The 18,061-nt window shown below is 42.0% G+C and overlaps 1 protein-coding gene across 2 annotated transcripts; it reads left to right on the forward strand.

The window, feature by feature from the left end:
- The first annotated feature begins 1,208 nt into the window (after positions 1–1,208).
- RNF152 (ring finger protein 152) lies at positions 1,209–16,019 on the forward strand. 2 transcript variants are annotated; one of them, XM_075270968.1, is made up of 2 exons: positions 1,209–1,382; positions 14,608–16,019. In XM_075270968.1, exon 2 carries the CDS (start codon positions 14,698–14,700, stop codon positions 15,307–15,309), a length of 612 nt encoding a protein of 203 aa, XP_075127069.1. In that variant the 5' UTR covers positions 1,209–1,382; positions 14,608–14,697; the 3' UTR covers positions 15,310–16,019. The 2 variants fall into 2 exon arrangements, with proteins under 2 accessions (XP_075127069.1, XP_075127071.1); XM_075270970.1 differs by lacking the exon at positions 1,209–1,382 and adding an exon at positions 1,620–2,002.
- Positions 16,020–18,061: the final 2,042 nt, after the last annotated feature.

An 18,061-nucleotide genomic window follows, 5' to 3' on the forward strand; every position in this document is an offset into this window, starting at 1 on the left:
CCTCCCTCCCCCCTGAGAGCAGCAGATACATCACTTGACTTATGACCAGATAAGTCAAGGGATGTGTCCCCCCAAAAAAATGAATAAAGTGATATAGTGGACAAACAAAGCAGTTTTGCTGAAGCAATGTATTTAGGAAAAGTCTTACATTCACATTAACAAGCAGTATAGATAGGATCCTTGTGATGGGACAACCCCTTTAAGGCTAAGGCCCCACATTGTGGAAATGTAGCTTTTTTAGTTGCAGATTTTGTTGAAGTTTTTTGAGCCAAAGCCAGGAGTGGAATAAGCAGAAGGTATACATTTAAGAACACTCATTCCTTTTGAAGACATTATTGGCTTTGGCTCAAAAAAATGCAACAAAAAAACCCAAACCTGTGTTTCCGCAATGTGGGGCCTCAGCCTAAGACTGGGCTGGTCCTTGGTTCAGATGAATTCGGGCAATCACAAAACCTAGCCAGGGAGCCAGTGGTGCTATATGTGACTCCAGGTCTGTGGGAGGTCAGGAGTGCCGGCATGCCTGTTCCATTGAGTGAGCTGCACTCAGCCAGGGCTATTTTAATAGCTTAACACCCCACACACATAATTTGATGTCCCTTTCTCTAGCCCCACATAAGGCTTCTGCCCCCTCAAGTCAATATTACAGTAAAAAACAACAACAAAAACCCCACAGAATACTCACCTAACCTTGTTCCCACAGCCAGTAGGGATTTCTGCAGCTCGGTGCCCATTGCCGAAAGCTATATGTGCTCCGCTATTGCAGTCAACCCTGTGTCCTAAGAACACAAAGTTAGTCACTACCTGCTCCCCGAAACAGTGAGATAGCATCATAAGGATTGTCCAGCTCAGTGTGGGCTTGGTAAGGGGGCCCACAATACTGCAGGGCCTGGCGCACATGCACGGTTTTCCTTATGGTTAAGGCACTCAGCTATATTGTATGGTATTAATAACATGTAACTAAGGTCACATACCACAGAGCCCCAGGGGTCACCATAGTTCTCCCCGGAGCCCCCTATGACAGTAACCACAGTAGTGAGGGCATTAGCCTCCATGTGCAGAGGAGTTGCCTTATATGCACTTCTCCACATTCTTTCCCATCGTGTCGAGCAATATGTTTGGATGAGATAACCAGAAGCAGATGTGGCGGCCCTGGCGGGGTGTGGTGCTTCCGGTGGGGTTGTCGGTGGACATGAGGGGGCACTCTGTGCAGGTGAGGGGGCAGCGAGGAGTGTAACTACTTTCTGTGACAGGCACAGACACAAGTAACTCCCCTTCCTCTCCCCGCTCAGCAGCGTGACAAGCAGGGAGCAGCCCAGACACAACATAACGCAGTGCTGGGCAGGCAGTGCTGGAACTCCCGGGCTGTCGGCTCCATCCACCAGGTGAGTGCTCGCCCTATGCAGGTCACTGTGCTGCCACTGCCAGTGTGGGCTCCTGCTTGCTGCTGTATGTGTCCATGTGTCTGCCAGGCTTCATTATAGGAGTTTAGTCCATACTGCTAGGCAGTAATTCAGTGTTGGCTTGGAGATAGCACCACAGGGGCTGAGTGCATGGGGTTTGGGGCATACCTTACCTGCTGCTGTGTGACTGGCATATTCCCTGTGCTGTGCCAGTCTCTGCTGCATTGCCATGAATGGACACAATTGAATGTGCACGGTTGTTGTGTGTTGCAGCATGCTATGGCAGAGACCTAGCCCAGCAGCTGTCTGTAAACATCATGTAGCCTGTTCCATATGTACATGGCTTATGTGACTAGTGTCCGAGCCGATGGGCTGGAGATCGGAGGAGTGGGCAGCCAGCGCCTGGCATGTAGACACAAGCAATGATTTACTTTGTAAGAAGGATGTTGTGATGGGGTTTGCTGTCTGCCTGTGATTCACTGCTGGCAGAACAAAGCCCTGTGCTGCTTCCTACTTGTCGCCTCCTGCCTGCATAACACTGAGCACCAGCAGCTGCTGGCATTATGCAGGAGCTGGGGGCACCATGACAGCACAGCATCCAGGTAATGTCCACTGCTGATCACTGGGGAGCCAGCACAGACAGCTAGACTCTCTATGGGACAGCCACACAGTCCAGGCATTGTGTGCTGCTGCTGCATCATTGCCAGGCTGCTACATACTGTGGGCTTGCCATGTACATTGCAGGGTGTCTGTATGGATGTGCATATGGGACTGGCTGTATATGTGGGCTTGGATGTATAGATACATACACAGGAAACGGAGCTTTGCCTGATGTCATGCTGTAAGAATTTGGCAGAGAACGTGGCTAAAGCCCCCAGTGCTATGAACATTTGCTATACATCTCATAGAGATATTCTGTATATATTCTTTGCTGCATGTTACATTGCAAACAGCCACTTCCAAGCAAATGCATCACAATTCCTGTGTCTTTTATAATATACTTCATTATACTGCTTTTATACACTATATGATTTAGGTTAGGATTAGGATAAACTAGTGTTAGATGGTACAGGTTTACCACTGGAGCCAGTCCTTCTTTAACCAGATATTCTAGGTTGTAAGGATACCCTATTGTTTCCAGTTTTGACTCTAACTCTGGGTGGGTATGTGCAAATCCAGGATTTTCCTGTATTGTTTAATATACTACTGTGTATGTAGAAATGTTTCTTAACATGTAAGTCTATTTGTTTTGCGTATTGACCCAACATAACAGTGAATGTGTACAGCTAAGAATGGCAGGGTTTTTTACGCTGATGTATATCAGGCACTTCTGGTTAAGTACAGTTGGCTACCAGGTCGCTGAATTGATTAGATTGATTATTTAATTATGTCTGTGGTTGATTTGCTAAATATGATGTAAACTGTGCAAATAACTAGCAAAATCACTGGTTTGGCATTCTTGTACAATGTAAACACGTATCTCAGATCACACTGGATATATACAGCATATACTGCATGTACAGGAGACTAAGGATCTAGCAAAAAGATAAGTAAACATTTACATCAAAGAAAGTAACACTATGACTTGGGTAGGTAGTATACAGTCTCATAGTTTGTTTTTTTGTGAAGTGTTTGCTGTTATTGTTTTTTGTTTGTTCCTGGGTGTTTGATGTCCTTTGTATTTTCAATAAGACTGTAAGGCTGGAAAGAATAATCTCATGTCAACACTTAGAACAAGTCTCAATAATAGTAGGAACCCAGTGCATTAATAGGTAGTAAAGTGAAGGAGGTGTCTGTTCAGGTTAAATGTATTCTTCGTGCAGTTTCTTTTCATTATCTAGAACTTTGTATAAGGATAGTTGGAATTGTGGGCATTGGCCTGTTGACATATTAGTATTTCTCTACTGTGATGGTACTAGAGCAGATTCATGCCTGCATTACAGAATTTTTATGTGTTAGATTCTACCGACAACTTGGTGATCAGGCAGAGTTTTCATGAAATGATTTGCCTGATCAGCAAGACAGTTGTCCAGGGATCAAGCATAGGGAAAGAAGGGGCACATGTTCAGCCTGTAACGTCCTGAACACTGCACTACTGCTGCCGTCCTGTTGAAATAAATGGAGGTGCACCTTTTAGACCATCCCTACATTCATGCAAAACCCCTATTCTTTTGATGGTCAGTTGGACCCCAACATATCTGCAACTTATCCCCTATACTGTCTTTTGGTGGGACAGACTCCTTTAAGACTAAGGCCCCATTTTGCGGAAATGCAGTGTTGTTTGTTGCAGGTTTTACTGCAGTTTTTGGAGCAAAAGTCAAGAGTGGCTTAAAAAGAAATGGGAAATATAATTGAAGTGTTTAGATGATTCCCTTGCGTTAAACCCAATCCTAACTTTGGCTCAAAAAACTTCAGCAAAATCTGCTACAAAAAAATGCTGTCTTTCCGCTACATGTTTGTTTTTTTTTTGTTTTTTTTACGGGAACGTAAAATTACTTTAAGTGAGCTGATGGACCTGGGGGCCTCGGTCTATTTCTAACATGGTTCTGATCCCTGGTTCAAATGATCAGAGCCACACTGCTCACTCACTGTACAAAATGTAGCAGTGAGTGTAGGTTCTGCAGCACTGCCCTATTGAAGCATTCTGCTACAGTTTGGCGAGTCAGTAGTGCATCTCTCCTATGCTGTGACAGTACCAGTGATCTGTGTTGGACCCCTGCAGATCTAATATTGATGGTCTATCCTTTGGATAAGCCATGAATCTTAGAAACCACATAACTCCTTTAAGGGAACCTGTGATGTTAAACATGCAATCTAATATATAGTTCTAATATACAGTTTTGTATGAGATTATCCTGTATTTTATTAATTTCTTTTTCATGCTTTATAAATCTAATGGGTGAGTATACAAAGTGTCTATCGGCCTCCTTTGTATAATTGTGACCAATTTATTGGTCTCGTCATTTTTCCATTGTTCTTAAATCTTAAAAGGCTGCACATCAGAAGTAGTTTCTTAAAGATTTGCCATAAAAAGACTCTATAACACAGTTGTTTAGTGTTCAAACTAATCTCAGCTGTCATAAAAGACATGGCGAAACAAATGTGTTACTCCTTTGTGGCATAATATTGTCACAAATAAGGGATTTGTGTTAGTTTTAAAGGATTAATAGTCAATAGAATGTCATGACAGTATTAAAGTTTCATAGTCTTCCTGAAAATTTGGAACTATTGGTCTGTTTGTTCTTGGCTCCTGTTACCCAACAGGCTAAATTCCCAGAATGCCCCTGATTGTGGAAGGGTGCAAAATGTTGTTTTCAGGGGGCCAAAAATTAGTTTTGTTTTATGTATATTGTAATAACTGGTTGATCCTTGGATATTTTCCTGTTATTATCTGTTCCTGGTAGACTTGTGAATTTTATAATGTCAAAAACAAGTATCTGAAGATCAGCTATCGCACAATACAAGTAGACTCGTATTTCTGAGTCTGCTGGCTGCATTCTTGAGGTGCTTCCTTAACTCCTTAGGGAGCATTCACACGGCGTAACGTGCCGCGAGATTTGGCACGTGTACGCCGCGTGACCCTTTGCGTGCCGTACACGCTCCCATTCATTTCAATGGGAGCGGGGAGCGTATGCGCCGCGCTAGTTTGCGGCCGTGAATAAATGCACGGCCGCAAACTAGCGCGGCGCATACGCTCCCCGCTCCCATTGAAATGAATGGGAGCGTGTACGGCACGCAAAGGGTCACGCGGCGTACACGTGCCAAATCTCGCGGCACGTTACGCCGTGTGAATGCTCCCTAAACTCCTTTCCAACTAGTGATTGATGCTCTTTATGTATACATACAGATACACAGCATCCCATAAGTCAGTGTGAGAGGTGTGGGGAGCACTTCTCTCTTGATAACAGCCTACTTACACTCACCGGCCACTTTATTAGGTACACCATGCTAGTAACGGGTTGGACCCCCTTTTGCCTTCAGAACTGCCTCAATTCTTCGTGGCATAGATACAACAAGGTGCTGGAAGCATTCCTCAGAGATTTTGGTCCATATTGACATGATGGCATCACACAGTTGCCGCAGATTTGTCGGCTGCACATCCATGATGCGAATCTCCCGTTCCACCACATCCCAAAGATGCTCTATTGGCTTGAGATCTGGTGACTGTGGAGGCCATTGGAGTACAGTGAACTCATTGTCATGTTCAAGAAACCAGTCTGAGATTATTCCAGCTTTATGACATGGCGCATTATCCTGCTGAAAGTAGCCATCAGATGTTGGGTACATTGTGGTCATAAAGGGATGGACATGGTCAGCAACAATACTCAGGTAGGCTTTGGCGTTGCAACGATGCTCAATTGGTACCAAGGGGCCCAAAGAGTGCCAAGAAAATATTCCCCACACCATGACACCACCACCACCAGCCTGAACCGTTGATACAAGGCAGGATGGATCCATGCTTTCATGTTGTTGACGCCAAATTCTGACCCTACCATCCGAATGTCGCAGCAGAAATCGAGACTCATCAGACCAGGCAACGTTTTTCCAATCTTCAATTGTCCAATTTCGATGAGCTTGTGCAAATTGTAGCCTCAGTTTCCTGTTCTTAGCTGAAAGGAGTGGCACCCGGTGTGGTCTTCTGCTGCTGTAGCCCATCTGCCTCAAAGTTCGATGTACTGTGCGGCGTTCAGAGATGCTCTTCTGGCTACCTTGGTTGTAACGGGTGGCTATTTGAGTCACTGTTGCCTTTCTATCAGCTCGAACCAGTCTGGCCATTCTCCTCTGACCTCTGGCATCAACAACGCATTTCCGCCCACAGAACTGCCGCTCACTGGATGTTTTTTCTTTTTCGGACCATTCTCTGTAAACCCTAGAGATGGTTGTGCGTGAAAATCCCAGTAGATCAGCAGTTTCTGAAATACTCAGACCAGCCCTTCTGGCACCAACAACCATGCCACGTTCAAAGGCACTCAAATGACCTTTCTTCCCCATACTGATGCTCGGTTTGAACTGCAGGAGATTGTCTTGACCATGTCTACATGCCTAAATGCACTGAGTTGCCGCCATGTGATTGGCTGATTAGAAATTAAGTGTTAACAAGCAGTTGGACAGGTGTACCTAATAAAGTGGCCGGTGAGTGTATATCTATTGTACATTTATATACTAATTGTCAAACTAAACTACATGGCCGTCTTCTAGCACCCTCAAGATTCTTTCTGCTTTGAGATTCCATATTGACCTTGTTCTCTGCAATGTAATAGCTTGTATGGTTTGTTACTCTAGATTATTGAGCAGGAGAGACAACGCTTTGATTATTTGCTTGAGCAGTCACTATCCACAACATATAGGACCCTCCATTAGTCAAATATATATTATACATATAATAATATAAAGTCTTATTAATTTTTCATTTTATTGGAAACTATTTTTCACATGGCACACAATGGAGTAGTCAATAAGCCTCTATGTACACTAGATAGCTGGCTGAACTCATGAAATCAGCAGGTTCTGGTTTATACACATCTAAGGCCAGATTCAGACCTGCGTTGTAGTCTGTGTAGCAGAATCCACTTAAAATCGGTGGAGAGAAAAGTTTTTATGCTGATTGTAGTCTATGGGGTCTGTGGACTCGAATGATGGAGACCTGAATGCTAATGTAAACTTTGTGTGAAGTGTATGGTAAACTTAAAGTTAATCTTAATATAGCGTGTGACATTTTTCTCTGAAAGTGCTTTCTTTACTATATGATTAGTAGTGATCTGATGATTCAGTGGAAGCCGAATCAACTTTTGCCTTGCCAGCAATTTAGTGGGCTTTACACTTCCAGTATATCTCTGCGGATTGAATGAATAGAGGAGAGATGTGCTGTGAGGGCCGTCTACTACCAAAGACTGTCTGCCCACATCCCAAATTTCATATCTGCAGACGAGAAGAGGAAACTCTACATCCTACTGGGAGAAGAAGAGGCCACTGTGGAGATCGCTGCCCAATATGTGTCCAGCTGTCACCAAACAAGAGGAAGATGAGACTCCACGGACTGTTATATTTATCCCAATACACCCGCCCCACCCCCACCTCCAACCCCCCCATACAGCAGTCACCAACGAAGAGGAAGATGAGACTCCATGGACTGTCATATTTATCCCAATACACCCGCCCCACCCCCACCCCCACCTTCAACCCCACCCCCCCATATAGCGGTCACCAACGAAGAGGAAGATGAGACTCCATGGACTTTTATAACCCAAACCACCCCCCCATACCCACCCAACCCAACTCCCCCACCCCGCCCACTTTACTAGCTTTGGCAATGCCAAATACCTATTCGGACGTGCCAATAAAGCATTTTTTTTTATTTGCTACTTGGTTTCTATAGAGAAATGCTGGTGAAGTATATGCTGCTGGGCTTGAGAAGAGGAAGTAAATGAAGAGGGTAATTAGGGTGTACCTTGGCTACACATCTACAAAGAGCTTTACTATTGTGCTACAACTAGACTCTGGTATAAATGTAACAAGAAGAAAAGAGGACAAAGCACCGAGCTGACCCTAGTGTAGTATATTAGGGCACAACCATGAGTGATAAGGCAAGCAATTAATGGCCGCTCACCTTGGAAGGTTGTGTGGAGCACAACAACCAAAAATCACATGGATAAATATGGAGACCTATAGGGCAGCAGCTGGGATAACTGTCACAGGGACGTCAGGACGTCAACATACTAGGACCAACTTCCTCCGAAGAACAGGCAAGAAGAAGCACTCACCCAGATAGATGCAACGATATATTTATTAAGCACAATGCGTTTCGAACTACTTGGGCCCTTTCTCAAGTGCAAAAAATCACCTTCCCCTAGAAGCCTGGTTAGAAAAGGTCTTCTAGCCTCTAGGGGAAGTTGATTCTTTGCACTTGAGAAAGGGCTCAAGTAGATTGAAACGCGTCGTGCTTAATAAATATATTGTTTATGGTGTAAATATGGCACAGTTTTTCCAACTTGCTAGGAACGTGGGTATGGCTTCTTAGAAAAAGGGGTGTGGCTTACATGGATCAAATGCATCCAAAGTTTGGTGAAGAATTTCAATACAAGCCAACTAATAAGTAGTATAAACTTAGGCTACACAATCCAAAGATGCTCCAGATTTATCATCCGGCATTAGCCAATGTGATAAATCTGGCATATTCTTAGACTGCCTGTTTACACTGTCTGACTATTAGTAAATCTTGGCCATCATCTTTAGCTATCAAGATTTACTTTGTCATTTAATAAAACAACAAGGTTTCAAAAATGTGTTCCTTTTTGTTTTCTTAAAAGATGAATTGAAATTTAATGGGGTTTTCCACCTTCCAAAAGTTATTTGCACCTACCTTATTTTTCGGACTATAAGACGCACCTAGGTTTTTGAGGAGGAAAATAGGGAAAAAAAATTTTGAAGCAAAAACTGGTAAAATATTTAATATATGGGAGTTGTAGTTTTGCAACAGCTGCAAGGCCACATTGACAGGTGACCCTGCAGCTGTACGGGGATGCATAGAGCGTTTTTTTTTGCGGGGCCAGCTGTACTTTTTAGTTATACCATTTTGGGGGATATCTATTGCTTAGATCACCTTGTATTGAAAAAAAAACAGGAGGTGATTTAGAACTTTTATTTATTTCATATTTTTAAAGCTTTTTTTTTTTTTTTTTTTTTTTTTTTACTATTATATTCCCCCCCCGGGGGCTTGAACCTGCGGTCACTTGATCGCAAGTCCCATAGACGGCAATACAACTGTATTGCCGTCTATGGGACATTCTGTCTATTAGTATTACGGCTGGTCATAGAGACCAGCCGCAATACTAATATACAGCAGTGACAGGCCTGGGAGCCTCATTAGGCTCCCGGCTGTCACCCGGACAGGTCGGCTCCTGCGATATCGCCGCGCAGGAGCCGGCCTGCAACTTTACAGGTACGGGGCCGGTGGGGACCGGCCCCGGGGGAGAAGGGGCCACGGATACTGACCCGGCATCCGCTGTACTAGAGAGGCGGATGCCGGGGAGGGATAGACGACGGGGCCTGAGACATCGCTACGATCCTCTGCCCTTCATGAAGCCAGCGGCGGGGGCACGGAGGAGCTGCTGCTGGCTTCATGCATGGCAGAGGAGCGCAGCGATGTCTCAGGCCCCGGCACCTGTAATGGCGTCTATCACTTGCCGGCTTCCGCCTATTACAGTGGATGCCAGGCGCCACCTTCAGACTATAAGACGCACCCTTCTTTTCCCCAAAAATTTTGGGGAAAAAAAGTGCGTCTTATAGTCCGAAAAATACGGTATATCTACATCAATGATAAGTACTCACTGTTCCATTGTGCACCTTTTGCTTGGCTTTATTTTCCTTGCTGCTCTTTGTATCACTGTTATTTACATGCATTGAATCTGTGGACAAACTACATTTCCCATGATTCATTTCTCTATCACACTCTGTGTACCCTTTCCTTCTCCATTTTCCCCTGCAATGAAATCACAGGTAATAAATTGCTCCTACATCTGAGGTCACATGCTGTTTTGATGTTTTGTTTGCTGATTAAACGTCACAACTGAGGTTTTACAATACCAGCAAAGTGAATGAGTTTCTGGCTAATCTCATCCAACAAATCCAGCTCTTTACATAATTTAATAGGTGATCCTCCACTGATTCTGGAATAGTTTTTCTCTAGCCCTCACCATTCTTGAGTAATCAATGCTGTTAGTATTGGTGTCTGATATGCTATTTAGACTCTGTACTGTAAGGGGGGAGGTGTCAGGCAGGAGCAGACAAGGGGTGTGATTCTGAGCTCTGACTTTGGCTGCCTCTGATTGGAGCTCTGAATCACGCCCCCTGCCTGACACCGCCCTTCTGACATTACAAAGTTCAAATAGCACATGAGGCACCAAAACTACCTACACTTGTTGTTGGGGTTAGAGAAACAATTCCAACTAAGCTGGAATCAGTGGAGCAATGCCTATAACAGATGCTAAAATCTAGAGTTAGTGGAGGTGGTGAAAGGGCCCCTTTAAAGTCTCACAGATAATCAATCTACTGCCATTGGACAAATTGACCTGCCTTTAAAAATCCATGCTTTGAATTTTCCTGTAATATTCCAAGAATATTTAGAATGTATATTTTTAGAACTGCATGCCTAGAGACACTGAATATGTATTCATTTGTGTATTCATGCATGGTCTGTAGATACAAGAAATAATTTTAGTTCACAGTAAGATTTATATATATATATATATATATATATATATATATATATATATATATATATATATATATATATCCAAACAAACATACCTGCTCTTTGTTGTTTAACTTCCTTCCCGCTGACAGCATTTTTATGTTTTTCGTTTTTGACCCCTCCAAACCCCTTAACAGCTCTATTTTTCCGCTCTCAGAGCCATATGAGGTCTTAATGTTTGCAGGACAAATTTTTTTTCATGATGCTACCATTAATTGTTCTGTGTGATGTACTGGGAAGCTGGAAAAAAATACCAGCATGACATGTTGCTTGTGCTACTGTGAGCAGTCTGTGTGGCCTAAACAAACTACTATGGCCTTCAGCGTCTCCACTTTTGTGACGCCATTGGTCAGCAATTGTAGAAGGAGCTGCCAGCCCCAGTACATTCAGCACAAAACAACATTCTTCAGACAACCATTAATAACCTTATTGATGGCATGCCAAGGCATATAAGTGCGTGTATTTCTGCGTGTGGCACTCATATTTGATACTGAAAACCGTTTTTAATATTTTGTTTCTGTTTTTTTAACATTTGCATAACATATCATTAGCATGATTATGGTATTCATAAATCCAAGACTTTTCCTTCTTATGTTGCAGTTTCAATGTTGAGGAATGTATATTATGTTACGCAGCTATTGATATTTTATAATAGATGCATAGTTTGTTGCATATTTAGTTTTATAGGAATTCAATCAATAGTGGGAGGTTTTTGTTTTTTTGTTTATTCTGTGAATTAGAGGAACTTTACTGCTTCTGTCTGAACATGGCTTTCAGCCATTTATGAGGGAGTCACAGCTGGAGTTAGTTGGAGCCAGACTGTGGGAAAAATAGTTTTGGAGTCTGTGGCCTAATAATGGATGTAACTGATCAAAATGTGTGTGGTTGATGGAACACTAAGCATAGAGAATATGTAGCGTAATAAAAAACATCCCAGCCCTCTTTCATTTTTGTCTCCTTTCACTTTATACATTTATCAGATTTAAATATAATATGAGACAAAAATACCTGTTGGAGACTATTTATTAACTCATCTGTACCAGTTTTCTGGTGTAGACGGGTGTAAATATGGTGCAAATTTGTTGAAAAAAGGGCCATACACCAAAGATTATTTATTTTGAGCCATGCTCAACACTTTTTATGAAAATGAACAGGATGGTGACCAAGGCTCGGTCAAATAAATTTACTATAACTCAAGCCAGAAAGTTGGTGTGAGTAATACCTGAAATCTATACCACTTTCTGACTGCCGTAGATTTCGGTTTTGGTGCATGGGAGTGCTCTCGAATTTTCCCAATAACTGTTCCGAAACTAAGGCTAATACAGTATGCCAGTGTTAATAAATTTGCCCATTTGTATGCCCCAGGAGATCAGCCATGCCCCCCCACTTCTCATTAATGTGGTTAAAGCCAAATGACTAGATCACTTTGTCACTGCTATGTCCTTTCTACACAGTGACAAAAGGATCACTAAGCCCCCCCCAATGTACGTAGATGTAGGCGTTGCAGAGGTACAAAGCAGACTGTAGTACAGGAGTGTGTCATGTAACAAATCTGGTACTGCTTGTAGCCTTGCAGCGCTGGAGTCCTGGGTTTGAATCCCACCAGGAACACCATCTGCAAGGAGTTTGTATGTTCTTCCCGTGTTTGTGTGGAATTCCTCCCATTCTACAAAGACATACTGATTGGAAAAAAAAAAAAGTATATTGTGATCCCTATATGGGGCTCACAATCTACATTAAAAAAAAAATCTGGTACCGCTCTCAATTTTGTTCTGCTCCTTATCCAAAGCAATGGAACTGAGAAATGGTGATATGCACTGAGTTAACTACAGGGGTCGCTATAGTTGGCATATAGTCAAAAAGGGATTTTGTGGAGGGAGGCTGTGACACAAATGGGGGCATGATTACTGTGTGGGGGACACTGACTGGATGAGAAGCTTGTGTGTAGAAACTTGTTTTGAACAAGTGGCTCAAATGGAGGGTGGGGTGGATTTGAGCTTTTGCACCAGGCTCCGTGTGTTTACTCATGCCACTAAACCCACCCTTCTGTCTGCAATTGAAGATGGATCAGATCAATAGATTAAAGGGGTTCTTATGAAATTAGACAAAACAAATTGTCTCCAGTGCTGTTATCTATATAAAACTATTCTAGGATCTAGGATGTAACTAGGACAGTGTCCTTGCTGCTGGAGGGGGTGGATTTAAGGTCTGGGAGGAGTTGGTTGGGATTTATTATTGGCATCTGTCCAGACTGTGTAGCGGTCTGACAGTATTTCTGAAGCTCTGAATTTGGCCTCAGGGTCAGTAAATGATGGTGGAGCAGCTGAGAAGAGTGGTGGTGCTTTGTTTCCTATAAACCATGATGGCAGTTCAGTCTACTATGCCTTATGTGGCAGATTATACAATATCAAAGGGATTCATTTCTATACTTGTGCAAGAGGCTGCGGGGCTTTGTTTGTTGTGCTTGGGGTATTTCTTTTGTCTCCATATATAAAGATTCCTGTAACCATTCCTTAACTTATACTGTCCTAGCAGTATTTCTTACTGGGTAGAATAGTTCCACGCATAGCACACTCTATGGAGCCTGGACAGCAGCACATTGACATTGTATAGGTATTTAGTGTGGTGCCATATATACCAGGCAGACATTATTCATACATTACAACTGTGTATTCAGTTTGAGGACATTTTGGTATCGTGATCCAATCATTCACAAAGCTGTATGAGGGCTCATTTGTTTTGCAGGACAGATTGTACTTTAGAGTGCTATAATTTTCTATTACATATAATGTACAGAAGCTGCAAATAAAAAAAAAAAAAATCAGAATGGGGTGGATTTAGATTTTCACCATTAAAATTTGCAATTGCACAATGATTGGCTTTAGTTCTTACAGCATTCACTGTGCAGCCCAAATGAGATGTTACTTATATTCTGTGGGTCTTTAAGATTATGGTGTGGTGATTCCAAATGTATTTATGTATGTGGTGTGTATTTGCTGGAGTAATGGAACAAAAGATTGATCTAGAGCTTACAGGCCTGTACTTTTGGGATAGCCTGGTGAAGAAGAGATCCCTTTCCTGCCCAAGGCCATTTTTGGGGACAGCAGAAAACCCTTTAAGTCTAAGGCCCCACATTGCAGAAACGCAGCTTTTTTTCTTTTTTTTTTTTTTTTGCAGATTTTGCTGTTTTTTTTTTTTTTTAAATCCAAAGTCAGGAGGAGGGGCTTAAAAAACATGAAAAAATAGGATGGGAAGCTCTTAGAATTCTCCCTTCTGTTAAATACACTTCAGGCTTTGGCTTAAAAAAAAAAAAAAAAAAACCTCAGCCAAATCTGCAACAAAAAACGTTTGAGGCTGAGGCCCCACATTGCGGAAACGTAGCTTTTTTTTGTTGCAGATTTTTTCATTTTTTTTTTTTTAGCCAAAACAAGAATCTGATTGAGCAGAAGGGAGAAGTATAAGAACATCCTATATATTTCCCATTCCTTTTGTAGACATTCTTGGCTCTGGCTAAAACAGCAGCAAAATCTGCCATAAAAAAGCTGCATTTCTCCAACGTGGGGCCCTAGCCTAAAGCAGTTTTTCCAGCTCAAAATGTGTTTTTCTTAGTGACGACCTATCCAAGGATTAGAAGCTGCTGCAGCGGACGGTGAGTGTGTGCATTCTCTTTTCAGATAATGGGAGCGGAGCTGCAGTTCCCCAGAATCACTGCCATGCATCCCGATGCTGCTGGAGCAGCTGATCAGTGCAGGGTCTAGTGGATAGGTCCACTATGAAAAATCAATTTAGGGCTGGAAACCCCCTTTAATGTTGGCATCTGGGTGTAAGTCAAATTGTAAATAGTTCTATTCTTGATTCTCCATGTTGATTGTTTGAATAGTAGAACCTATTGTAATCTGTTGTATGTTCTAGTCAAACGACTGCACCTCATTTTATGTTATTTTCATTTTCTTATAGATCTTTTCAACACCTTACATATTGCCTGAAGCATATCTACAGAAAAGAAGCTTAATATTCATTATACTGAATAATTAAATCAATTTGAATATGGAAACTCTGTCCCAGGATTCTCTGTTAGAATGCCAAATTTGTTTTAATTACTATAGTCCTCGAAGAAGACCAAAACTGCTTGACTGTAAGCATACATGCTGTTCAGTATGTCTCCAGCAAATGAGGGCTAGTCAGAAAGACCTTCGATGCCCTTGGTGCAGAGGTGTGACAAGACTACCCCCTGGATATTCGGTATCACAATTGCCTGATGACCCAGATGTAGTTGCAGTTATTGCAATCCCACACACATCAGAAAACACCCCTGTATTTATTAAATTGCCAAGCAACGGATGTTACATGTGGCCTCTTCCTGTCTCCAAAGAAAGAGCTTTGCTACCGGGTGATATAGGCTGCAGATTACTACCAGGAAGCCAACAAAAGCCAGTCACTGTTGTGACTGTGCCTATGGAACAACAACCACTCCAAGGTGCAATGACACAGGATCTCGGGGAGGAGGAGCACGAGAGAAGAGGAGTTGTTAAAAGTTCGACATGGTCTGGAGTTTGCACTGTCATATTAGTTGCATGTGTTTTGGTCTTCCTACTTGGAATCGTCCTCCATAACATGTCTTGCATTTCAAAGCGATTCACTGTGATTTCATGTGGCTGAAGTGGATCCCATGGATTTTCTTTGTATATGTTTGCCAGAATATAGAAGCAGATGTACGCAGCAGCCTTGTAAACATAAGAGATATCAACTGCCAAAGGGTGGGAACTTGACAGCTTCTTTCATTTTGGAAGACCTATGAGAGTGCTGTGTGAACACCCTTCTACAGTGGGGTTAGAACTAATGGAGATTGCATGCAGTCATCATTCCTTCACGGGACTTGTGTGGTGCATTTGACTATAGGATAGTAAGATGACTTAACTCTAGCTCATTGTGCTTTGGCCATATTCATGGGACTGTGACCAAGTCATATTTTTCCGATTAAGAAACACATTGATATGAAAAGGAATATGAGAGTAGATATGAGATAAGTTGGTATTAGAAAAGCAGAACAGTATGAAGTGTGGTGTGTGGTTTTTTTTGTAAAGCTTTTAGATTGATATGAAAAATATGTTAGTCTTTTAGAACTTCAACAGCCTGTATCTGCATACATCTCAGGTCTTAGACTGACACAAGTCTTGTATAGAGATGCCATTTTTCTTCTTTCTTTAACTGATTGTCTCTTATTCCATCTGTCAATATCTTGTATTTTTTGGGTGCCTACAAAGCAGGTGAGACCGATTGTCCTCTGTCACCAAGTTCAATGTGTATACAGTGTTGAGTTTTGCAATTCTGTGTCATACAATTGCAGCATTGTGATGCACATGAAAGAACATGGATGCTGAAACAACCATCACCTTGCAATAAAGAAGCGCCGTTTCTATTACTGGTGCATCAGTTATGTACTAAAAGAAACAAGGTTGCCAAATTCTTCTTCCTCAAAGTGCCAACGGCATTATTTCTTTTCTAGACATGCCAAGTCACATCCTTAGACTGGCAATATTGGAGTGTTAGGACTATAGATACGAAGGGTTGTATATTTCAACATGGCATACACTATAGGACATCTGAAGATGTTTGAAGGGCTTCATATCATGTACTGTATGTACGAGCTGCTTGAGCGAGAAATAGAGCAGAGAACAAAACATATAAAAGGAGAAAAAGATCTGTCCTCATGAATTCTTATAATTATACATATCCATTTCTTTAAAAAAAATCTGCATAATCTTATATTATCAAAGGCTCTAGACTATTAGATTATGGGGTAACACTGAGCTCAGTGAACAGATGAGCTGCCCAAAAACACGACTGTTGTAAGTAATTTTAAAGGGATGGGATTCATTACATTGTCTTATGTGGATTGTAAAGAAAGTATTTCCTCAACTTTTTAATTTGTACATTATATTGTAAAGTCTTCTGGCTCATTTTCTATTGTGTTTCACATTTGGCTATATGGAGCAATGAAATCAATACAATTTGAAAAATTTGTTTTTCTATATTTTACATTTTTGCACATGGGCTACCTTTTCTAATTAATGAAGTATATGATATCCGATATGTTTTGTTGCTTGGTAAGTTATATGTGGATTTGCATATAAACTTCCTGTGTATGGATTATATTATAAGGAATACAATAAACCATTGTTACAATAAGTTACCGCTGGTCCTATAAAAAAGCATAAAGATGGGATTTTGATTACATATTTTACTTTGGTAATTCTGATTATTTTCCAAGCATACATTAAACCTAAATACATGAAACCTTCATTATATTGATTTACTTTCATATTATCTAATTGTTTATTGCACTTGTGAATGAATTTGATGCAAAGCTGTATAAAAACAAAGGTATGATCCACAATACTATGTACAGCAGGGGTGCTCACACTTTTTCAGCATGTGAGCTACTTTATTAGCTGACCAAGGCAAAAGGTCTACTAGGGCGGGGCCAGGGCGTGTCTGTGGGTGGGACCGGGCGAGAATGTGGGCAGTGCGGGCGTGTCTGTGGGCGGGGCCGGGCCGATCGTGAATGCAGGAGACAGCGGCGTTCTGTGGCCGCCAAGGGATCCCTGCTGTCTGTCTGTTCACAGCGCAGGCTGAGAGTTATCTCTGGACACTGGCAGGCTGGGGCTGCGGCAGCCCCGCCTGCCAGTGTCCAGAGATGACTCAGCCTGCACTGTGAACATGCAGACACCGGGGATCCCTGCATCCCGCGATCGACCCATACGTCCTTTGCTACCAGTAGATCGCGATCGACGTATTGAGCACCCCTGATGTACAGCATAGTGAGTATACAAAAGGAATAATTGGTTTGAATAAGATATCAGAACTGAGGAATGAAATAGAATATTAGAATCTATATTCAGAGAAACTGAAAACATGGGTAGATAGGAGTGCGCCACCCAGATTTCTCACATCACTGTTTACCAGTGTCCTTACCTGGCTCATGAACTTTAATATAGATAAATGTACGGTAGATTTTTGGTTGAAATAAAAATAATCATTGTGTACTTAGTAAATAACTAAGGGGTAAATAATGAAGGGGTAACCTCCAAATTGTTTATAGATTACCTTGGTATAACATATTTTTAAGTGGTGCTGCAATGTTTACACTTTGTGCCATTAATTGGAACAAATATACCATTAATTTTTACTATGATGGATTCATTATGCAAGTTCAAGATTGGCCTGGATGCCTTTCACGGAAGGGGGAAGGAATTTTTTTTTATTTTTCAAATTCCAGTGTTGATCCAGAGGAAGGCAAAAAGAACAAAAACATTAAATTATATATATATGTTTACATTAGAGTGAATGCAGACAATGGGTCTCTCTCTCTCTCTCCCTCTCCCTCTCCCTCTCCCTCTCCCTCTCCCTC

This window comes from Leptodactylus fuscus, chromosome 4 (assembly GCF_031893055.1).
Source record: "Leptodactylus fuscus isolate aLepFus1 chromosome 4, aLepFus1.hap2, whole genome shotgun sequence".
Classification (NCBI taxonomy): Eukaryota; Metazoa; Chordata; class Amphibia; order Anura; family Leptodactylidae; genus Leptodactylus; species Leptodactylus fuscus.